The 25,197-nt window shown below is 44.2% G+C and overlaps 1 protein-coding gene across 3 annotated transcripts in view; it reads right to left on the minus strand.

Moving 5' to 3' along the window:
• Positions 1-24,534, minus strand: part of LOC147898421 (Ran BP2/NZF zinc finger-like superfamily protein) — a 42,168-nt gene extending 17,634 nt beyond the window's left edge. Inside the window, exons 1-3 of one of the 3 annotated variants that reach the window (XR_015541506.1) lie at positions 23,459-24,534; positions 22,629-22,699; positions 58-128 (exon numbers count right to left, since the gene is read on the minus strand). Coding sequence is in view for 2 of the 3 variants with exons in the window: in XM_087379021.1 (XP_087235147.1) it covers positions 58-128; positions 23,459-24,009 (622 nt within the window). In the remaining variant the exon portion in view is untranslated. The remainder of the gene's footprint in view (positions 1-57; positions 129-22,628; positions 22,700-23,458) is intronic. The other 2 variants (XM_087379021.1, XM_087379020.1) reach the window with 2 other exon arrangements.
• Between the last annotated feature and the right edge of the window lie 663 nt (positions 24,535-25,197).

Raw genomic sequence — 25,197 nt, forward strand, 5'->3', positions numbered from 1 at the left:
GCTTAAACTAACAGTCCACACCAGCCTGGCTGATTCCAGAGCTCTATCTGAGCGTACCTGACTCTCGTGGAGCATGGCACCGAAAGCATTCCATGCGACTTGCAAAATTATGTTCACTACATCCAGGTCTGCAGTTCAAAATGCCACATTTTACATTAGAAAGTTATAGAATAAGTAGCACATAAAAGCATATGGTACCTCTCAGCTAAACCTTCACTGCTTCGTCACCACAAATGCAATATACCTTTGTAAGACTAGAATAAGTCCAATCATACAAATTTAGAGTTTTTGTTGTTCTAAAAACCAAAAATCGACCCAGAAAATAAAAGAGAAAATGAAAGAAAAGAAAAGAAAAGAAAAAAGAGGTAAACAAAAACTTTTATGAAAGACATACTAAGCAACCAAAGCAACACTTATGTCATCATCAATGCCCAAGCAAGTCCAAGATATACATTTTAGGTCAAGTGACCACGTTGAAAGTTTGAATACAAGAAAAGAAGAAAGGGTTGAATCCGAGAATCTCATAGTTAAGAATTAGGTCAAGGACTTATAATCAGTGTTCAATAGTGTTAGCATTAAAAAAAAAGGCACATATTACCAATGTCCTGTGGTGCTGAAATGTGACAATCTGCCGAGCAAACCTTTGCTTCTGAAGGTCTTCTAGACATTCTTCTTTTTTTTTCAAAGAAAGGAACCTTCTATTAATACTTGAAAGATTTCATACAAGACAACAGACCCAAAGGTGCTGAGTATGAAAAAGCCAAAAAAGGCTGAAAGAAAAACCCGCCTGTTCCAACAAAGCCCATCTCACTGCCTACGGGATCTCGGGAACTAGGGCTAACAACCAAGTGGGGGGGACTATACAGCCAACCAATCCCTCGCAGAGTGAAAATGTAGAAAACACCTGCAGGCCAAGCCTTGCAGAAACGAGCACACTTCTCAATAGTCACCCTAGAGCCTGGAGTCCCACGCTCCCAGATGGACCGTAGAGTGTAAATGATATCCTGCCAGCTGGCAACCAAGGTAGCCGAGGGTGGAACCGGATGCTCTCCCATCACGAGACTGCAACGAGCCACCCAAATGTTCCAAGCCGTGATGGCCACATTCTTATGTGTGTAGGCCAAAAGACCAAGCTGAAGTCTCGTGCATGTAGCTGCTCCCTGACATAATGATAATGAATTTCAATGTATTTCATACGAGCATGAAATACAAGATTCCACACCATTGAATGACATTTTGATTGTCAATGAGAATTAGAGTGGGCTAGCTTTGCTATATTCCAAACAAGTGTAGGTGTGTTTTCCAACATCTAGATGGATCCACAAACATGTGCAAACTCATGCTATATGTTTCCACACTTGCGACTACAACACAACAGATTCGAACAATGTTTTAGGAATGCTTGCGGCAAAAGTTTTCCAAGTACACTCTATCAGCTTCATGCTCCCCTGTTATTTAGTTTGTTTCAATTTTACATGGCTATTGAAGTTCAAGTAGAATCAAGTTAATCACTAAAAATCATGCTTTGCTCTAGTGTTACAAAAAAATGTGTTTCCGGCATGCGAAACGTGAAGAAACGTTTCAGCAAAATGTGCAAGCATAGGGCGAAACGCCCTGGGTACAAACGGGTCGACTCTTTGCCTGTAGGCTATGTCTTTTGAGAGAACGTGTGTGTGTGGTGTGTGCACAATGTGTATCTGAGAGCTCTTTTGAGAGAGAGAGAGAGAGAGAGAGAGAGAGAGAGAGGAGTTTTTTTACTTCGTAGCAACAATGCCAAGAAGCCTTAACAGGCTTATCCGAAGCGACCCGCAGGGATCGAACACACACACACCACGACATGAACCAGAGCCTCAACCACCAAGACCCACGCGGGTTTTACAAAACTTGGTGGGGAAGGATGGCTTATACACGAGAGAGAGAGAGAGGAGTTTTTCACTTCGTAGCAACAATGCCAAGAAGCCTTAACAGGCTTATCCGAAGCGATCCGCAGAGAGAGCGAGAGAGAGAGACAGACAGACAGACAGACAGAGAGACAGAGAGAGACACAGAGAGAGAGAGAGAGAGAGAGAGAGTCTGGAGATAATTATTTATGAAGTATTTATAGAGTATATATATTTATATGATATACAATATTCTTACCCATTTCTAGATGAAAAGCCTGTCAAATTCAGTTTCTTGTGACATGCTTCGCTCCCGCATGAGCACAACTCAGACAAAAGACATGGGCTAGCTTTTCTTCTAAAAGGCTTCCACGGGTTCCCCCAATTCGAGGCAATTTTTCAGCACAAACACCAGACTACTTCACATGCTCCAACATTGTTAAACATGAATTTCCCTGGAAACCTTGAGATAGGCATTACATGAGCTGATGATGGGGCTTCGAGGGAGATTTGCCATGCATATTATATATTCAAGACTCTGGTTGGTCATCCCACCAGCCAGTCCAGGCCCTATATAAGGGCAAGGGAACTGCCCATTGCAGCCCCTTTCCCTGCTGTACCTGGCCCATACTTTGCCCTGCATCTGTACCCTTCTGGACGACCTGATCCAGGGCCTGTGCAGCACCCTGATCTTCTCCAAACAGCCCACCATCTGTGCGCATTCTGTCCTGGGACTGCTCCAGCGTTTTGACACGTGTCCTAGTCCTGTACCAGAGGCTTCTCTGCTCTGTAATGTTGCCGCAGGCCCCCAAACAGCCGCATGGCAGATCCACCTCCAAGCTGCCTTGCCAAGTAAGACCTGAGGTCTGCTGCCCACATGGCAGCCTGTGTGCTGCCCATGTGGCAGCCCCCACTCTCTTCATTTCCCTCTCAGTTTGCTACCCACATGGCAGCCTATTATAAGCTGCCCATGTGGCAATCCTAACCCTAAGTCTACCTCCCCCACGCTCTCCTAATATGGTGTCATCCTGCTTCAACATGTATCCACTTGCTTGGTACTATTTCTTTTTGTTTTTCGATAGTATGCTTATTAAGAAATGAAATGTTTTCCTACTGTTTAGTTACGGTCAATGGGGACTAGGTCTAGCATTTGAAGGTGGACCCCCTTGCTTGGGGTTATGGGCATTAGTGACCCACAACAGTGATGGACTCTCTTTGAGAGGGACATCTGGAAACCACACCCCACCTCAGTACCCAAACATGGGACCAATCAAATGCACAGATTGCATACTGACCTAGGAACCATTCAAGAGAATGTTCCCTGAGCTTTGGGTGTGGGCGTGGCAACATGCCGAGAGTAATGGAGATACAAGATAAGACGACAAACAAATGAGCTCAGTATGGCTCAATTATGACCTTAGAGTACGTCAATAGATAGTCCAAGCAGTTAGGAATCTGTGGGTGCAATCACAAATTAATTCTGACAACTTTGAAATTTTAGGGTTTTTGGGAGTGACACGTGGCAGACTGCCACTTGGAATCTGAGCTGGCAGGTCAGTCCACCTGTCCCACACATGTGGCAGCATGCATGGCAAGTGGCAGGGCATGCAGGCCAAGTGTCTGGCAAATTTGGGGCAGATTGTGGGCTGTCCTCTTTGGGACTGCAGCCCACCAAAAATCTGGGACAAGTGTCCACCTTCCACTCTAGGCCTTGGGGGGGGGCGAGGGGGGGGGGGGGCTGGGCCTATAAAAGAAGGCCTCTCCCCTTCATTCCCTACATGAAAAATTCATCACTTTTCTTCTCTCTCCTTTTGGTTGATGCAGCAGAACCTCTCCAACTCCCAGGCCATTCTCTCACCTCAACAGCACTTTCTCTCTCTACAGTTCCAGCCCCTCCTCTCCAAAAATCTGCCCCCTCTCAGCTCTTCTGGAACAGCAGCAGCATCCTCCCTCCTTCTCCTAGCCTGGAGCAGCCACAGCCCCTTCTCTCTCCTGCTGCAGTCTTTCTCTCTCTACTGCAGAATTTTTCTCTCTACTGTTCCAACCCATTCCCCTTGCAGAAATCTGCCCTTCTGTGCACCTTTGGAACAGCAGCAGCTCCTCTCTTACATCCCCTCCCTTGGGATCAGCATTGGCACTCTCTCTCTCTACAGCTATCACTCCATAAAGTCTTTCTCTCTCTAGCCTACAGGCTGTTTTTCTAAGCTGTTCTCATTCCAGCCCCATTTCCACACTCTCCTCACCCAAGGTAGCTTCAGAGGCATCAAGGACTTCATCTACAAAAGGGTCAAGTCACGAAGGGAGCCTGTATTGTCAAGTTTATCTCAGGCTTCTTCCTTGTGGATTGGGCAAGCCAAGAGTTGAAACCTGAGCTTGGAGTCCTCCTTTTTGTTGTCTACCTTGCACATATGCTCTTGAGTCTTGTATCTAGGTCCTAGGTTTTCACTGAGTTCATCAGTTTGGAAGGTGCATTGCACCTTGGTCTTGTATCTCCATTTTCAAGAATAAAGTGAGCCTCGATAAGGGGGGGGGGGCCGTCTTGGCCCCTCAATCATATTGCAATTTCCAATGATGTCACTTTGTGTTTAAGCTGTATAAGTCTTAATTCCAGCTTAATTGCAATCTCTTAAGTTCAAGTATATGTGTTTGGCAACTCGCAATCATTTCATTCAAACGCCTCTGCAAAATCCGTTGTCTGAATTGATAGAAAGCACTGAGTAGTTTACATATGGGGGCTTACAGATAGGGAGGTAACTTTTCCTACACTAACGCCAACAAAGCTCATCAAGGAGCATTACAACAAAAGGGAAAGAGAGAGATTTTGCAACAGCACAGGAGCAAGAGTCTAGACACTCAAGCACATTGCCAGAGGAGGAAGCTCGTGTGAAGGTTTTGACCTCCTTTTGGTGCAATATATATTGAGTTGTTTAGACATTCAGCATGCTGTTCATATCCCTCCAAATCTATGTGCACGTCTGTGTGTGTTATTCTTCTGTGCACACCTTCAAGAGTAGCAAATCTCCCACTTCGGCTTAGGCTCTCAAAAAGCTAGATCCTGGACTCTAGCATAGTATAAGAGCCTAATCCTGTATATGCATAGTTTCTTCAACCAATTAACCTCATCAACATACATTTGTCATAAATGCCTTGAAAGGCTCTTTTGCACACTCAGTTCAACCAAGATAAGTGTTTAAACCCTCATCACACTCAATAAAGAGCCCACACTCAATATCTCCACCAAAGGCATGATGAAGATGTCACGAGGACGTGAAAAGAGATGTAAAGTATCTTCGTAACTCAACCTACTCTTAACCCAAGGTTAACCATGGTTAAGTGTTGTAATGGTTTGGCTGTGAGGGACTGGCTAGAGGAAGTGCACACTTCCTAGAAGTTCCTAAGGGCAAAGTCTAGGTGCACCACTAGGTCCTAGGGGCAAGGCAAAGGCTTTAAAAGAGGGGTCTAAAAGTTGGGCCCAAGGACTACCAACGTTGTCCTTGGTATGGGGGTTAGGACTTTAATGAAGGGGCAAATCGCAAGGAGGAGATGCCATTTGTCATGCATGTGTATGCATGCCCTTCTCCCACCTTCCATCTCTCTCCCCTCACTCTCCCGGAGGTGTTGGACGTTTTCAGTTGTTCGTGTGCAATATTTGAGCTGTTGAGCTGTTTCAAGCCTGTTTTCAGCCGTTTTAACTCTTTTGACTGTTCCATGGCTAGTACGCACTTCTAGGAAGTGCCACAAGTCATTTCTGAACTTTCTGAAAATTTTCGTACGAACTGTACGGACGTCCGTACAAACGTGTTCAACTGCCTCCAGCAGGTACCTGGGGTTGTCTTTTGCTATGCTAGACCTTTGTGCACATGTTTTTGTCTGCGCGGTGGCTTCTGGAGCTGTTTTGGAGCTGTTTTGGACCAGTGCAGGCTGCAGGAGGACTTTCCCTATTGCTTTTGGCACCTTCTCTTAGGAGGACTCAGGCACAGATCCCGAGGCAATCATTTCGGGACAGATCTGTGAACCATCTTTCCTCTACAGCTCTTTCTTGTTCACCCTCCACTCTCTACCTTCATTTCTCTCTTCTCCTGATTGCTGGAAGACACCTGCACCTTGCGGCGAACCTGGACAGAGGATAGGTGCGAGGAAGGAGCTCGCCCCTCTGCCACAGACAGCAGGAGTTGGTTCCAGGTTCGGTTTTTCCTTGTTCTTTCTTGCGTTGCAGCTTTTTGCAGTGCATGCGTGTTGTGTGCAGTCCTTTCAGGACTCCAACATGTTCTAGGAAGCACCTAAAGGCAAGGGTGATCCTGTGAAAGGCCTAAGGACAATGTAGCAGAGAGTGCAGCATACAAACCTGGTGGTGGATGCATGTGATAGCCTTGAGGCTGCCTTGAACTCAGTTTGCCATTGGTTTGGATGCCTGAATGCCTCTAAGTTGTGTCAGATCAGAGTATGCCTTGCCAGTGGGAATTCTAGTCGTGCACTGGGATTAGATGCCTTGAAGACAAGTAGAGGATTTGCAAAGAGGAACAGTGCAGGGTTGAACCCTAGTTGTAAAGCATTGCCATTCAGAAGCATTAAATGAATACCGTAAGGGGCGCCAAGGCATTTGGGGCCAGTGGGTGCACTATGTACTATTTTCATTGGGCAGGGGCATTCTAGGCCTCACCTTTGTTGTTGTTGAAGCTTGTTTCTAATGTAGGATCGTATAGAAGAGAGAGAGTGCAGGCAGCAAAGGGTTGCAAAAGAACACCCGTCACGTCAAACTTAGATTATTCAAAACAAAAGAATACAAGGTACAAGTACCTAGACCTAGGACTAAGTGTCCTAGGTGTCACATAGGACTAAGTGTCCTATGTGGCCTAAAAGACACTAACACTATAAGTGTCTTTATTTATGCCTACAAGGCACATACCATGGCCTATAGGGCATCACTAGAACCACCAGATGATGGCCTACAAACCCCTCCTTGGGATGGGATGAAGTACTCTGGAAACATCTCAGAATACCTGGTATTCTCTAGTCATGGTGGCACATGTTCATCCAAAAGGATATAGCCACCTATGAATGTACAAAGGATGTCAAATCACGTAACAAAGGGAACCAAGTGTAAAGCCTGTCGAAAGACTTCGAACTTGGGACGAGGAAGTGCCTTTGTAAACATATCTGCTATGTTGTCCTCTGTGGGAACATAGGACAACTCTATGTCTCCTGCTAATAACCGCTCCCAAACATAATGATAGTGAACTTCAATATGCTTGGTACGCGCATGAAACACAGGCTTAAACGCAATGGCAAAAGCACTCTGGCTGTCAGTGTAGACCATAGTGGAGGATGTCTGGTGAATACCAAGATCTGTAAGTAACTGTCGAAGCCAAACACACTCTATTGTAGCGTTGAAAGCTGCCCTATACTCAGCCTCACAGCTAGATGTGGCAACTGTTGGTTGCTTCTTGCTGAGCCAAGAGATACATGAATTGCCAAGCAAAAAACAATTGCCAGTATGTGATACTCTGGTGTTGGAACATCCTGCCCAGTCACTATCCGTGTAAGCATGCATGGTAAGTGAACCCTGATCACCATAGAAGAGGGCTAATAAATCCTGAGTGCCTCTGAGATATCTGAAGACTCTCTTCACTGCCTGCCAATGCTGTGAACTGGGCATGTGCATGAATCTGCTGAGCTGAGATACTGCATACTGCAAGTCAGGTCTGGTGTGACATAAATAAATAAGACATCCAACAGCCTGCTGATAAAGAGTGATATCGCATGGTGGGCTCCCATCAAGAGCTGAGAATTTGAAGCCAAGGTCCACTGGAGTAGAGATTGGCTTGCAATCATCAAACTGAAAACGATCAAGGAGCTGTCCAATATACTTGGACTGAGACATCATGATACCCCCCTCAACATAGCAAACTGAATGCGCAAATAATAATGGAGCCATCCCATGTCTAACATGTCAAGAATCTGCTGCAAATCAGCTTTGAAAGCTGCAATTTGCTGAGTATCTGGGCCCGTGATGCGCATCTCATCCACGTATAAAATCAGCACCAGATCCACTCCCACGGACATAAAGAGTGGGTTCTGTGGAACTATTCTAAAAACCAAGGGATAGTAAGTGTGCATGAATTTTGGCATACCATGCCCTGGGTGCCTACTTCAAACCATTAAGGGCTTTTCTAAGCAAGCATATATTTTCAGAATTAACAACCTCAAAGCCAGGAGGTTGTGTGACATAGACTTCTTCCTGCAGATCCCCATGAAGAAAAGCAATTTTGATGTCAAGCTGGTACACTTGCCAATGATGATGGGCTGCAATGGCAATGACATATCTAATGGTAGTAATCCTGGATGTGGGATCAAAGGTCTCCTCAAAGTCAATGCCTTGTTGTTGGGCATACCCTTTTGCAACAAGACGGGCTTTGTATCAATCTATGCTGCCATCAGATTTCCTTTTTAATTTGTAGACCCACCGCGTTCCAATGGCATGCTTGCCGGGAGGGAGATCTACTAATTCCCATGTGTCATTTTTGGCAATAGATTGTAACTCAGATCTTGCATCCATCCACTCTTTGCTGTCAAAAGCATCTTTATGGCACAAAGGCTCTTCATTGCAAGCTGTAGCGAGGAGTGCAAACTCAAGAAAGTGACCATGCTGTCTATTCCCTGATCTTGTCCGGGCAGCAAAAGGTTGATCTTGTTTGCTGTCCCTCAATGTATCAAGAAGCCATCTGGGAACTTGCCTTTGCTGTCTATTGACAGCTCTTTCTTCAATGACTGCATCATGAATAGTGGGATCATTTTGTGCCAGAAGGGAAACCTGCAAATCAGCATGAGGTTGTGCCTGATTATTGCTTAGTGGAGGGCCTGCAGGAGGCTCATGTTGCTGGTCAAAATCCTCTTCTAATGATGGCAGAGGTAACCAAGATTCAAAGGCATCAAACATGTCAACATCTGGCTTTGCTTTGCAGTCCACAAGAGGAGAAGCTGAATGTTCAGCAAAGATTACATCTCTACTGACAATAATCTTCCCAGTATTTGGTTGATATAACCGATACCCTCTGCTCTCCTGGCTGTAACCAATAAATATGCATTTGATTGCCTTGTCATCAAGCTTATGTCTCAACTGAGATGGTACTTGAACATATGCAAGAGACCCAAAAACTCTCATGTGTGAAAGTGAGGGCTTCCTGCCTTTCCATGCTTCATAAGGTGTAACAGTCTTCAATGCCCGTGTAGATGATCTATTCAGCGCATAGTTGGCACACATTACTGCATCAAGCCAAAATTTATTGGGCAAAGACTTGGCCTTAAGCATGCATCTGGCCATCTCCATTGTGGACCTGTTTTTCCTTTCAGAAATAGGATTCTGTTGAGGAGTGTAAGGAGTAGTGCATGAGTGAATAATGCCCCATGAAGACAGAAATGCATAAAACTCCTTTGACATATACTCTCCCCCCCTATCTGTGTTGAGGGTGACAAGCTTGCATCCTGATTCATTCTCAACCATATTCAGCCATCTCTGAAAGCATAAGAAAACTTCAGATTTGGCTTTTAAAGGATATACCCAACAATATCTTGTGAAATTATCAATGAGAGTCATGAAATACTTATACCCCCTAATGGCATTTGTCCTCATTGGGCCACAAACATCACTGTGTACTGCAATTTCCTTTGTGAGAGTTTTGGACAATTCTTTTGAAAAGGAAATCGATGCATCTTACCAAAAGACAACCCTCACACACATGTTTGGAAACTGTGTGAGTCTGAGGTACATCATTTGCCCTCTGCTGTGAATGTAGCTTTGCAAGAGCTCTATAGTTGAGATGGCCCATTCTCTCATGCCAAAGATGAGTTTCAGCAAGCTGTGAATCTGAAATAGCCAATGCTTCAATAGAAAGTGCAGCTAAATGATGATCAAGGTGATAAAACCCTTTTTGCAAAGTGCCAGTGAGAACTATGGCATTGTCATCACGAAGATCATAAACTAGGCATCTGTAGCCATCAAAAATCACTCTGAAACCTGAAGTGGCAATTGCTGAAATTCAAATCAAGTTGACTTCAATTATAGGCACAAAAAGAACATTTGTCAAAGTGACAGGATGGCTTGAAATGGATGCGAGCTGCACATCTCCAACTCTTTTTACAGCATATGAAGCATTATTAGCACATGTAACAGTTCCCCCTCGAGGTGCATCAGCTAAAGAATGAAACAACTGTCTACAAGATGTGACATGCTTGGAAGCACCACTATCAAAGTAGGACTGAGCATCATTAGCAGTAAAGAATGCATCAGCTTTGGAGGGATCAAATGAGCAATGGACAGCCCATGCCCAATCATCCTGAAGAGCATGTGCATGTGAAGCATCTTCTGGCTCATGGGATTCAATAGCATGTGAGGCATTAACTGTCAATCCTGATTCCTTTTTCTCCGAAGCAATGCGCTTCCTACATTCTGAAATGTCATGTCCAAGCTTGCGACAATAGTTGCATCTTTTCTTCTTTGACTTATCTGCTGTATTTTTAGATGCATGGGAGGAATTGCAGCTGCTATACGCAGATTTTGGCTTGCCCATAGGCATGGAAGCCTTGCCTCTTCCTGTCTGCTGTGAAGCAAATGCATGATCAGGAATAATGGCTTGTCTATTAGCTCTACTTTGCTCTTTTTGCAAAAGCAAAGTCACTAGCTGATCAAAAGAGTAGTGGTCTCGATTACCCATGGCCACTAATCGAAGGGTTGTAGCAAACCCTTGATATGTATCTGGCAATCCATTCAATGTGGTACTGACAAGCTGTGAATTTGGCACCACCTCATCAATGTTGGCAAGCTATTCCATGAGATCCTTGACCTTTGTCAGGTATGCATCCATAGACTCACCTTCATTCATACTAACTTCCTGTAATTGCCTTCTCAAATATGCAACACGAGCTTCATTGCGAATCTGATAGAGAGAAGCCAATATATCCCAAGCATCCTTTGCTGTGCTGCAAGACCGGATGTGTGGAATAATGATTCTCTTGCATAATAAAGCAATGCATGAATGTGCATTTGCATCTCTGGCATCCCATCTTGACTGTTCTTCACTTGGAAGAGCCGCAACAAGAGTGCTAGAGGAAGAGGCATCAGGAGGAGTACCCCTTGCAGAAGGACCAGCAATAGAGGCAACCACTGTAGCATTGGCTGGCCTCAGATCAGCCCCAGAAACAATATTCCACAAATGCTTTGCAACAAGAATATGTTTCATGAGATAAGACCACATCGGATAGTTGGTGCCATCCAACTTATCATCTTCACGAAGAACTCCAAATAAATCTTGATTGTTCCCAGCCATAGCAAATGTGATACCCTGAAAAAGACCCGAAAACCCAAAAGCCTCAAGGCTATCATTGCAAAAAGCTGGCTGTCCAAAAATGACAGCAAATATCTGCAAATTTCTGACCCAAATCAAAGGGCAAATGCAGATCTGACCCAAATGTGACTGTGACAAGCAATGTTCACTGCAAAAACAGCAAATCTAGCAAAAGCCCCAAATTTATTGAGGGCAAATAGGCCAAAAAGAGGGCAAATACAAAAAAGCCCCAAATTTTGCTGAAATTTTTGCAAATGTGACCCAATGTATGTAGACAAGGATGAGCACACCCTTGAAGTAAATCTAACTCAAAGTCCTGCAAAAGTTACTCAATGTCCTGTAAACTGACCCAATGTCCTGTACGGGCAAGTACGGAGTGTTGGTGCAGATCTGTACGAATGTACAGCAACGCAGATACGTGACTGTACGTCACAAGTACAGTATGGACCACTATACGGCACAGGTACAGCCTTGTACGATGAGTGTACGGACCAGTTACACCACCTTCCGTGAGCAGGTATGTACGTACGTATGACGATGCAAGAACAGTCTTGTACGAGTGAAGGTACGGACGTACGATGGCACAAGTACTGTTGTACGGCGTCAAATGTACGGGCAGATGTACGGAAGAAGTACGGATAGTTGCAGCAGGAAGACGAGTCAAGCCTTGAGCTCTGATACCACTGTAGGATCGTATAGAAGAGAGAGAGTGCAGGTAGCAAAGGGTCGCAGAAGAACACCCGTCACGTCAAACTTGGATTATCCAAAACAAAAGAATACAAGGTACAGTACCTAGACCTAGGACTAAGTGTCCTAGGTGTCACATAGGATTAAGTGTCCTATGTGGCCTAAAAGACACTAACACTATAAGTGTTTTTATTTATGCCTACAAGGCACATACCATGGCCTATAGAGCATCACTAGAACCACCAGAGCATGGCCTACATCTAAGTTGTGCTAAGTGATTTAAGTGACTGAAGCTTGCATTGTGGCTATTTATGAAGTTTATGACTAAGTAGAAGAAGATCACTGCCCTTTTGTTTATCGAAGGCCGGTTTCAGTGGTTCCATTGCCGGGATCGTCACCATCTTCCTACAGAGGTGGGCCCTGGTAGTGTTGGGTGAAGGACACCTTCAGTGCAATTGTTGCTATAGCCATCAATCTTAGCAAGCATGTCACACCGTGAGAGGTCATTGACCATTTCAGAGCAAGAGGGGCAGGACAAAGACAAAGCATCAGAGAGCTTTGAAGAGGAGCACAGTACCAGCGGGGGTGATGACCAACAGGACAGTGGGGCTCATCCAGTCTCTCCTAAGCATGCCACAAAGGACTCACAGGATGAGGTAGATGAGGCAGAGGAGCTTGATCCCAATGCACTTTTTCAGCTACGATTGCCAAGTGTAGTGGGAACCCTGTGGCAGTTGCAACATGTTGTCACGGAGATTATGCAAGCTCCTCCCCCTATGGTTGCTTCCCCTAGAAGCAAAAAGTCATCTCAGAAGAAACATAAGAAGCATAAGAAGACCCCTAGGCATGTTTCTTTCGGTGGACAGCTGTCAGAGATGCCCTCGATCACCCCTATAGCAAATAATGCCAATAACTTCGATTCAGTCAATCAGGGACAGCAAGCCCTTCCTCAGCCCACGATGCATCCAGGATATTTCGGAGGGGGATCAGTTTTTCAGGCAATGGTGGCACCATCCGCACAGGCACCCGGAATGCAAGGTAGCTTTATGGGCAGCAATCAGCCGGGAATGCAAAATTTCCAGCAACCTATGATGGGTGGAATGCCCCTTGCAAATGCCAATATGATGTACTCAAACATTGGGATGCAGCCTAGAATGCAGACAGGAACGCCTAGGACAATGGGCAATACTTGGAATATGCAACAGATGCAAGGAGTGGGACCTGGAATGCCAAACCCCACCATGGGTACGGTTGGAATGGCTCAGAATGCGGGAGCAGTGATGCCCCCACCGTTTTTACAAGCCCCCGTTTATGACAATCTCACCTCTAAAGGCAAATTGAAAGATTACAAGGAGGGAGGGGCAACTGTCAAGTTTGAGACTTTCAATGGGATGCAAGACAGATTGAAGGCTTTGACATTCGTACAACGGTTTGATGCTGCCTACTCAGGTGGACACTTCACAGAATCCTCCAAAGTCCGAAAGGCAGCCACTTTTTTGAAGGGCAATGCGCTCCAATGGTGGACCAACCTCCTCTTGCAAGGCAGAGCACCTACCACTTGGGTCAAATTCAAGCAAGTCTTCTCAGCAACATGGCTCACTACCACTTTTGAGGTGGATATCATGACCGCCTGGTACAAGTTCGATGCTGCAAATTGCAAAAATTTGGAGGACTACAATAAGAAGTTTTGGGAAGCCCTACTGCCAAATGAATTCTTACAGACATGTACCGCTGTCCAAGCAAATTGAAAGATATTGCTGCGGGTTGCCAAAGGAGATTCAGGACTACTGCACGAAGACAAGGGTTTCCAATATGCCTCACTTGGTTGCGAAAGCCACTACAGCTTATGCACTAATGCAAGGGAAAGTTTCTAGGTTCAAAGGAAGCTCACAGGAGACATCAAGGTCAAAGGGCAGCAAGACAAAATCCCCTGGTAGCAGTCCTCCTAACCGACCTCTACCACACGATAGATATAATCCCTGGTAGCAGTCCTCCTAACCGACCTCCTTACAGGGTCAGTGCAGCCCAACAAGAGGAAATTATGAACCAGATCAAGGACCTGCTGGAGAAGGGGCTGATTCAGCCCAGCTCTTCACCTTACTGCTCACCCGTGCTCTTGGTCCAGAAGAAGGATGGATCCTGGCGGATGTGCATTGACTATAAAGCCCTCAATAAGATTACCATTAAGAACAGATCCCCTATACCTCGGATAGATGATATTTTGGATAGGTTACAGGGGTATGGAATGTTCAACTGCATTGATCTGAAGAGTGGTTATCACCAAATCAGAATTCAGCCAAAGGATGTTCACAAAACAGCATTTCATACCACATTTCGTCTGTACGAGTTTCTTGTCATGCCATTTGGGTTAACTAATGCACCTGCCACCTTCAACAGAATGATGAACAAGATTTTTAGAGAGCACCGCACCTTTGTTGGCACTTTCTTCGTCGATGATATCATCGTGTTCTCTCAGGATGAGGCTGAACATAGGAAGCACCTGACAATTGTTCTCGAGGACCTACGGAAGCATAAGCTGCTTGTTAATGTCAAGAAAAGTGAATTCTTCATGCATGAGATCCATTTTCTCAGGCACATTGTTTCCAAGGATGGAGTTAGGATGGACCCTACCAAGGTAGAGGCCATCGCGAATTGGCCACACCTGAAGAACATCCATGAAGTACGTAGCTTTCTGGGCTTGTGCTCCTACTACAGGAGGTTCATTCGGTATTTTGCAAAGATTGCATCTTCTTTACATGCCTTACAGAAGAAAGGGGTCACTTTCAGATGGGGTCCCATAGAAATTGCAGCTTTTGACCTACTGAAGGAGCGACTCTGCTCAAATCCTGTGATTATTTTGCCAGATCTTCGCAAACCCTTCGCTGTCCAAGCAGATGCATGTGGGAACAGCGTAGGAGGGGTACTTATGCAGGATGGAAGAGTCGTGGCATACGAGAGTAGAGTGCCCCAGGATGCTGAAATGAATTTTGGCATCTATGAGAAAGAGATGTTGGCTGGCATACATGCTCTTTCAACCTGGAAGCATTATCTTTTGGGTGCTGATTTTCATGTTCAAACCGATCATCAATCACTGTGGTACTTTCTCACTCGGAGAAAGTTGTCTAAGAAGCATATGAGGTAGGCAATTTCATTTTTAGACTGTGCATGTGCCTGGGAAGAAGAATGTTGTTGCAGATGCACTGTCACGCAAGCCCACTCCAGATGCAGTGTCTGTTAAGCCACAAGTTTCAGCAGTGACCATTGCATATCATGATGAGCTCGATGCCATGAAGGATCAACACATGGATTCTCTCTTTCTCTCTCTCTCTCTCTCTCTCTCTCTCTTCTGTTGGCTGGAATCTCTTCAAAAGAGCTCCTTTTTGGCAATGGTGAAAGGTAAGCGGCTTGCTCTCTGTTCTAGCTGCTGCCCTTTACTCTTGGTTTACACCTTGGTAGAGGCCTAGTCGTTCAGTTTGGTTCAGAAAATTGTGGTTGATGACCTATCTAAGATGTGCTCTTGTGGGTGTACTGCACTTTTCAACTTTTGCAGATTTTGGGTCCAACTGAGACTATGGGTAACCAAGGGGTCTTCCAAACTATTAGAAATTCTTCCAGCGCTGATTTCACGGATTTATGATCAGTTGGTTGATGGACAGAGGCATGAGCACTATACTCTCAAAGACGGATTTCTGATGATGCATGGTAGATTGTGTGTCACGAAACAGTTGAGGCCCAAAGTGTTGACAGTGAGTCATGCTCCACCCTATGCAGGACACAGAGGCATTGATGCCACCATCAAAGCTGTGGAGCACTATTTCTTTTTGCCATCATTGAGGAAAGATGTCAAGGCATATGTCAGGACACGCATCACCTGCCAAAAGGTGAAATATGACAGGCAGAAGCCGTCTGGACTGCTACAGCCTCTACCTATTCCCGATCGACCTTGGCAGAGCATTGCCAAGGATTTTAGCTTTGATCTTCCTCCTACACCATCTGGACAGGATGGGATATGGACCATTAATTGCAGATTCAGCAAGCAGGCCCACTTCATTCCCGTCAGAAAGAAAATTACAACATACCAAATGGCGAGACTCTTTATGTCTCATGTGTTTAAACATCACGGGATGCCTCAATCAATTGTCAGTGATAGAGACCCGCAGATGACAAGTCTTTTCTAGAGAGGTATCTTTGAGAATATGGGTACCACGCTGAATTTCTCATCCTCTTTCCATCCTCAATCTGATGGGCAGTCCGAAGAAGCCAATTCCACTGCCCTTCATCTTCTCAAATGCTATGTTTCGGATCAACAATCGAAATGGGAGCAATTTTTGCCACTTGTTGAGTTCGCGTACAACAACACTGTACACTCATCCACGGGGAAAGCCCCCTTTGAAATTGTGGCAGGAGAACGGAAGGTACCTCCCATTCTGCATACGAAAGAGAAGATTTTAGAAGCGGACAGATTTGTGGAAAGTTTGGATGTTGCTTACCAGAAGGTCAAAACAGCCCTTAGAAAAGCCAAGAGAAGCACAAACGGGCAGCCGATAAGCATCACCACGAGTTGCTCTCGAAAGAGGACGATTGGGTGCTGCTGCCTTTTCAAAAAGCATGACTCAGAAAGATGAAAGGCAAGACGAAAGTGTACACAAAGCTGAAAATGCGGTATTATGGTCCTTTTCAGATTTTTGAATGCATCAATGATGTAGCTTACAGGCTGAAGCTACCTGCCACTTGGACCATACACAATGCCTTTCATGTGAGTTTATTGAAGCCTTTCCAGTGAAGAGGTTTTGGACACAAGCGAAGCGGGAGTCGGATAAGTACCACCAACTCTACAACACTTGACTTTTGCTGTAAAATAAACCCTTTTTTTTAGAAATTACAGCAAGTCATTTTCTCTCTTGTATTACTAAAAGGAAAGAATGGAAGGGGAAGGAAGATATAACCATGAACTTTTTCCTTTTCCTCCATTACCCGAAGGAGAGAGAGAAAGAACACCTTCACCCCCTCCTGAAGACAATGGATTAGGTGAGAGTCACGCACATCTCGAGTATGATAACCCAGAAATAGATTTACCTGCTATCTCTCCTTCAAGAAGCTCTTGATATGGAGTTCTCATTTCATAATGAAAGAAGAAATGAGACCAGCCAAGAACAAGGTGATGAGTTTACACCTTCAACTCCAAACCGAGCACACATGGATTATAATCCAAGTGCAAGAGGAAGAGAGGAGACTCCTGTTGATAAGCTGATTTTCCAGCTTAACAATATGATTGAGCAGTTCATTAGGGACTAAGAGAACTCTAAACTTTGGGGATGAAGGGTTGAGTACCACTTCTAATTCTAAGAGGTCCAAATTCGCACCACAAGAGAGAATCGAGTTCCCCAAATATGATGGGGCAAGGGACGCTGCCAAAATCCTCAATTGGATTCGCCATTTTTTACTATACTTTGCCCATCAAGAGAAGACCCAACAAGAGAACCTTGCTCTTGCCACATTGCATCTGCAAAAGGATGCTCTAATGTGGTGGTCTTTGTCACCAACAGAAAAAGAGCCTATTCATGAATGGACTAAGTTTGTGGAGCAACTGAAAGCCACTTTCATGCCACCGAGGCATGAAGAGAACCTAATCTTTCATTGGGAGAGGTTTAGGCAGTTCGATAATGAGAGTAATGCAGATTTTGCAGCCAGGTTTTGGAAACTCTCTCTAGAGTTACCCGAAAAGAGTGAGGAAGATAGGAGAAAAAAGTATTTAGCAGCCTTAAGCCCAAAAGTAAGGTACGAGGTTGAAATGTTTAACCCGACCACACTTAAGGACCAAGCTAGCTGAAATAGCCGAGAGGAAATTGAATCCTCTTAAACCCTTCAATAAAGAGGGTCGGTCGACATCTAAGACCAACAATATACCCACTTTAAGGAAACCAAACCGGTTTAAGAATAATAAAGGGAAGGGTAAAGCCCTTGTAAGGAATGTGAACAGCCAATCACGTCCTGGATGGGTGCCATTTCCTTCTATGACGGACGAAGAGAAGACGTTGATTAAGGAAGGAAAATGTTTGGAGTGTAAGAAACATAAGCCAGGGCACGTATGGCATAAGTGTCCCGTTCTCTTAGCTAAGATTGCCAAGACAAATTCAGTAAAAGGGAAAGCCAAGGCATCCAAGCAGGAGGGTGAGGCTTCTACCTTGTCACCCTCGAAATCTACCGTGACTATTGAGCCAATAGTGAATGCTATGCATTCAGCCAATACCTTTGGGCCTCATGATCTTTTTAAGATGTATGGATTCGTGAATGATCAGAGAATAGTGGTTCTCATAGACGATGGATGTAATTATGACTTAGTGAGTGATAAATTGGTAAAATTACTCCATCTTAAACCAAAACCTATAAAAAACATGTCACTCTCACGAGCTTTTAGGGGACACAATGAAGAAGACACATCCATAGTACGGAATATTCCTTTTCGTATACAAAAATATAGAGATTGACATGATTCTAGGTAAACCATGGCGGTATGATTTTAACCCTGCTATTCATCCTCACACTCATCATTATTGCTTCTTACATAAGGATCGTAGGGGATCGAGACATGTACACAATTCCATTGATTACTCCTGCCCAAGCGAAAAGATTGGTAAAAAGAGGGATAGATTGTAATCTTGTGTATATACGGGATTCACGAGATCTTCATATCTCAAAAAAAGATCGAGAGAGAAATGAGTTTCTTAGAGCTTGTGAGGATCGATTTTCAACAGATGACTCATTCGAATTGCCTATGGAGAGAGAAGACGATCGTGCCATAGACCTAGACCCAGAAGCTTCTCCTCCATGTAGATCCCCATACAAGATGAACAAGATAGAAATAGAGGAGGTAGAAAAACAAATTGAAGATCTTTTGCAAAAAGGCCTGATTCGACCAAGCAATTCTCCATTTGGACCACGTATATTATAAGTCAAGAAGAAGCATGCATCATATTATATGTGTATAGATTACCGTGCTTTGAATAAGAACCGGTATCCGATTCTAAGAGTGGATGATTTATTGTTACGACTAAGAACAGGTATCCAATTTAGTAGGCTGATGAGAAGGGTTTTGCGACCCTACTTAAGAAATTTGTCATAGTCTTCTTTGACGACATTTTAGTTTTCAGCCAGACTCAAGAGAACCATAAGGATCACCTTGCTAAGGTGATGGAGCTCCTAAGGAAGGATCGATTGTTCCTAAATACCAAGAAGAGTGAGTTCTTCAAGACAGAAATAGACTATTTGGGATACATTGTGTCTAACTAAGGGAATTCAGGTTCACCCTAAAAAGGTCAAGGCCATAATTGAATGGCCAATACCCAAAAATATACATGAGCTGAGATCCTTCCTAAAGATGTGTAGTTATTATCGCAGATTCATTAAGAATTTTGCACGTCTTGCTTCTCCACTAACAAATTTGTATGAGTGGGGAGAGGTTCACCACGTAGCTTTTGAGGAGCTTAAGAGAACATTGGTCACTGCACCAGTGTAACACTTCCGAACATGGACAAAGAGTTCTTTGTTGTATGTATGGATGCGAGTGGTACCACGATTGGGGAAGTGTTGATGCAATGTCATCCTGCTTCAACATGTATCCACTTGCTTGGTACTATTTCTTTTTGTTTTTCAATAGTATGCTTATTCAGAAATAAAATGTTTTCCTATTGTTCAGTTACGGACAATGGGGACTAGGTCTAGCATTTGAGGGTGGACCCCCTTGCTTGGGATTATGAGCATTAGTGACCCACAAGAGTGATGGCCTCTCTTTAAACAGACATCTGGAAACCACACCCCACCTCAGTACCCAAACATGGGACCAATCAAATGAACAGTTTGCATACCGACCTAGGAACCATTCAAGAGAATGTTCCCTGAGCTTTGGGTGTGGGCGTGGCAGCATGCCAAGAGTAATGGAGATACAAGATAAGACAACAAACAAATGAGCTCAGTATGGCTCAATTATGACCTTAGAGTACGTCAATAGATAGTCTAAGTTGTTAGGAACCCGTGGGTATGATCAGAATTGAATTCTGACAACTTTGAAATTTTAGGATTTTTGGGGAGTGACACATGGCAGCTGACACGTGGCAAACTACTTGGAATCTGAGCTGGCAAAGCACCGAGTAGTTTACATGCAAGGAGGGCATCCCATTGCTTATGAGAGTAGAAAACTTCAAAAGGCTGAATTGAAATATATCAAGTATGAGAAGGAGTTACTGGCAGTCATTCATGCTTTAAAGTTATGTAAGCATTATTTATATGGTTCTGCTTTCAAGATTAAGACTAACCATCAAAGTATTAAGCACTTGTTTTCTCAACCCGTTGTTTCTTCAAGGTAAATCAAATGGGCTGAATATATTCAATCCTTTGGGCAACCAAATATTGAATATCAGCCAAGAAAGAAGAATTTAGTAGCTGATGCTTTCAACAGACGGCCCCAAGTTAATCACATTTCTGTGATTAAGGAGAAATCATTAGGAGCAATGGTTGAAGCTTATCCTTTAGATGAGGACTTTGCTGACATTTATGGGAAGATTGGGGGTTTAGAGGCTTATTCCATCGTGGATGGATACTTATTGTTGGGACGTGCCATATGTGTACCCAAAATATTTCAGTATCTAGTCATGAGTGAGTTACATGCGAGTCCATATTCTGGACATAGAGGCATTAAAAGGACCATTGACAATATCGAGAGAGACTTCCATTGGCCTAACCTTAGCAAAGAAGCTTCAACCTTTGTTCAACAATGTGACGTATGTCAACGCATTAGATCTGACACAAGTAAGACTGCTGGTCTTTTTGCAGCCTTTGCCTATTCCCTCTAAAAGGTGGGAACACATTACAATGGACTTTGTGTCAGGTTTTCCCAAGGTTAGTCAGTTTGAGCAGATTTTCACTGTTATAGATAGGCTGAGTAAACAGACACACTTTAATCCCTATAAAAAAGAGTTGTCTGCTCCTGAGAGAGCAAGGTTATTCATTAGGTTACATGGGTTGCCAAAATCTTTTGTATCCGATAATGACGGCCGTTTCATTAGCAACTTTTGGACAGCCCTATTAGAGAATCTCGGAACCAAACTGAAATTTACTACAGCCTTCCATCCTCAAGGAGATGGACAAAGTGAGAATGCCAATCAAACCATAATTACTTTACTTTGAGCTTATGTCCATGACCAACCTAGAAGGTGGCCAGAGTTCTTACCCATGTTATAATAACACTGTACATACTTCCACCAAGAAAGCCCCATTTGAAATCATCTATGGGCAATGTTTACCCACTCCAATAACACACTCGGGGGAGCGAATTTTTGCTGCTGACCAGTTTGCTGAGGATATGTCACAGGTTAATTAGCAGGTAAAAGAACATATTAAGAAGGCCCAGGTTGAACAATCCAAGGCGAAACTTTCTCAAAGTGGTGTTGCAAGAGTTAAAAAAGCATGACCAACAAACATACAGAACTTGCAGATCTGCTAAGTTTAAAGACCAAGAGTCTTTTCTACTGAAATTGGCTCATAGTTCAAAAAAAAACCACTTCTTTCACAATGAAACTCACAATTTCTCTACACGTTTCATTATCCATGTAATATAGACTTATGAAGTGAACTTGCCCGATCTCAAGTTCAACCTTTCTTGTCGAATACAAAATATCACATAGTCTAATACAATTGTAGGTTTGTCTTCGTGGGGCCTGTTTTTCCATTACTATCTGGTGTCAGATGTACTTGTCTTCCACTACCCCTTTTAGGTCTTCAGTGTGCGCACACTCTCTCTCTCTCTCTCTCTCTCTCTCTCTCTCTCTCTCTCCCCGTCATAACTCTCCCTCCCGTCAGCCGTACAGCCCGTCAGGTCATAGCTCTCTCTCACACGTCGCCATATAGCAGGTTGCCGTACCTTGTCGTACAACAACAAGCCGCCGTGCCATACCTCACCCGTACCTCACCGTACAACAAGGTCCCGTACAGCTAGCCCGTACCACCTCCTCCGTACAGTCTAACAAGAACAACGCCCCCGGCTGAGCTGAGCCCTTGGCTCAGCACTGGGGGGTTAGCGTCAGCAAAGGGCTTGGAGAAACTGCAAGGCCACCATGGATTTCCCGAAGGTGAAGCCTTTCGCCACGACCCCAATCAGCAAGCCCTCTTACTCCGACATTGTAGCAACACCCAGCCCCTATGCTTTAGGAAGAGGATTGGAGCACATTTACCACTTGGAGCATGCAATCAGAGAGCTCAGGCTGTTCGTTGCAGCTCTTGGCAAAAAGCTGAACGAGATGGAGAACAAAGGCAAGCAGGAAATTATTGCAGAAGCTATGGAGAAGTTCAGCACATTTCCACCAGCACCAACTCTTGTCTCCAAGGTCAAGGAAATTATTAACACTCAGGTGAGTTCAGCCAAGGAAGAGATGGCCATTGTTGCAGACAGCAAACTTAATGAAGCAGATCTGTACACAGAAGTAAAAGAGCAGCAGGCTATAGCACATAATAAGAAGATACTACGCATTGGAGGGCTGCCCAAGGATTGCCTTGGCCTTTTTAATAAAGAAGAGGATTACACAGCAGACGAGAGGATTGCATGTCTCAAGAAGGAAACAGGAATGCAAGTACAAGTGTTTTTCAAGGAGAGAGCAGGGAGAATTAAGATTCTTCAACAAACAAACAAGCTGAAGAGCACAAGGATTTGGATCTCCGAGGAACTCACTTTAACTCAGCTCAAACAAAGGAGTATCGAGCTCACCAAAATGAAGGATGCACGTAACGCTGGAAAATGGGCTGTATATCAAGATGGAACAACATTAATTAGGGATTTCAAATCTAAACCTAAAGACTCTCAGTCTTAAACTGATGTTATGAAGGCCACTTCTATTAGTTTTATAGTCCTAGTATGTATCGGTGTGATATAATAATCGAGCTGAGATGCCATGTGCACTCCTCGACCCTTTGGCCTATCCAAATGTTGTAAGTCTATTTTGTACTTTGTCCCATAGACCCGTGAGGTCTCCTGCGGACATTAATATGACTCTCTCTCTCTCTCTCTCTCTCTCTCTCTCTCTCTGCAGTTTTGACAAACCATGAGACTCGCATAGGAAAAGCATAATCCGCTTAGTAACAACCAACACACCTGGCACATTACTCGCTTAGGAAAAGTATGTTCCCCTTTGTAAGCACCAAGACACCGGGCACACCAAATGCAAAAATCTATCTTCATGTAAACGTAAAATATTCCTTAAGAGGGAGGAGGGTAGGTTTGTTAACAACTTCAAAAACCAAAATGGCGTATGAGACAACAAATATGAGAGGGTGAACCTATGTGCACTAACCAATAAAAACACAAAAGAGTCCAAAGTACAACTCTACAACACATGCGCACGTGCACAAGGCGGGATGTTTTGGACACTAATGACATTGGAAGAGCTGGCTTCGGGCCTTAAAGTTAGCCTACCTACCAATTAAATCAAGCCAAAATACTGTCCTGTTATTAATTTTACAAACTGAAATGGGACAAAATAAGGCCTTTCAATGTGACAGTACCTGCGACAAATCCAGTCCCCTGACTTCCATTCCGAACGACCACCTCCTCCTCCAGAACTATAAGAAGATCCAAAACCAAAGCTTCCTCTTGAGCCACGGTTTTCCGAGTCATATCCACCACCCCTTCCTGAATCATAATTACGACCTCTAACATTTACACCTTCTTCCTTAGCTTCTCCACACTTGAAACAGCTGCTCCTGCTTGCAAAATTGTGAGCACCGCAACTCCTGGCGGGACAATACCAATCCCCAGGTCTGACTTCAGACCCTCCATATCCGAAACTCCCTCCATAGTCTCTCCCATAATCACCACCGCCTCCATAGTTTCCCCTGTAATCACCACCAGACCCAAACCCTCTACTTGTGTAACCAGATCCAAAACCATAAGATCCCCCACCTCTGCTAAAGCTCCCGTATTCACCCCCATCTTCCGATCTACCTCCAAATCCACCTCCTGGCCTTGGGTCACCACAACGCTGGCAGGAATCCCGCCGGCTAAAGTTTAGATGATCACAGGAAGAGCAATTCCAGTCCCCCGGTTTCCTGTTCATCTTGATTCAATGCTTTTATACTAGAATGTTACAGTTTTAGACACCTGTACAAATCACTGCACAAAACGTGATAAAAACGCGGCCGCAGTTAAGCAAGAACTTCAGCGTAAGCTTAACAAATCACAGACTGTTAACGTCCTCTTTCCAAAGGTAGCTCCTCGCTCACGTTCCCTTTCTAGCTTGAGGAGAAAGTAGGGCTCGTTGTTAAAGAGAGCCTCTCATACCAGACAAATCCTGGAAAGTTGCCAGCTGAAGTCCACACTGAGTACTCTCCCAGATGCCGAACTGAGAGGCATGCATCTCCTTCTTCCCCGCCGCTCCTCGTCCTGTTTCTCCTCCCCAATTTCACTCCAACGACAGAGACGTGAAATACACTACAAGGACATGCGAGAAGAGGACGCAACCCGCGAGCCAAGAAAACGCAGGCGTATCTTAAATCGCCATACAACGAGATGCCGTTCCTAGGGATGGCACGTGTGTGTGCGTGCGCGCGCGTGCGTGTGGGTGAGGTTTTCTGGAGTCTTCAAGCCCACGGATATCTCCTGAGCCTATGGAAGGACTCCACTATGTCTTTGGTGATCCTCCCCAAAAAATATGTGTGTGTGTGTACTCTCCTACTGTCCCGCATGCATACATATGTTGATTGTGCTCTTGCAAGGTCACAATATCAAGCTGCAAAATCATTTGACATATGCCCACACAACCTTCTATTTGCGGGTGTTACATAAACCCTATACATTAAGAGTCATTGAAGATAATCTCTGGTATGCGGCCTACATTTTTGCATAAAAATCCCCTTGGATAGAGCTATGAGCTGTGCGATTTTCGGTCTCCAACTTCCAATTTTGATAGTTTTTGTTGAAGAATCCATTGCATTGACTTTGAGCAAGTGTTGGAAGTTCAAGAATTTTATTAATTTGCAAGTAATTGACTAATTTGAAGTGATAGTTGAAGGAAATATGCCCAATTCTTGTTGGAATTGAATGAAACTCTAACTACATCAAGAAGAAGAAAACCGTTTGAGAGGTTTCATGCTTGAAATAAGTGCAAATGTGTGTTGAGATATGAAGTGGTGCTAAACTACAGTTCAGAGAATGCTCTTTCAGTTTGAAGTTAAGTTGGCATTGATATCTTGTCAAAATGCCAAGCTCTCAATGCTCTTCCAATGCTAAGCACTTGAAGAAGACT

The sequence above is a fragment of the Dipteris shenzhenensis genome, chromosome 9 (genome assembly GCF_047967505.1).
Source record: "Dipteris shenzhenensis isolate YYH24624 ecotype China chromosome 9, Dip_SZ_1.0, whole genome shotgun sequence".
Lineage (NCBI taxonomy): Eukaryota > Viridiplantae > Streptophyta > Polypodiopsida > Gleicheniales > Dipteridaceae > Dipteris > Dipteris shenzhenensis.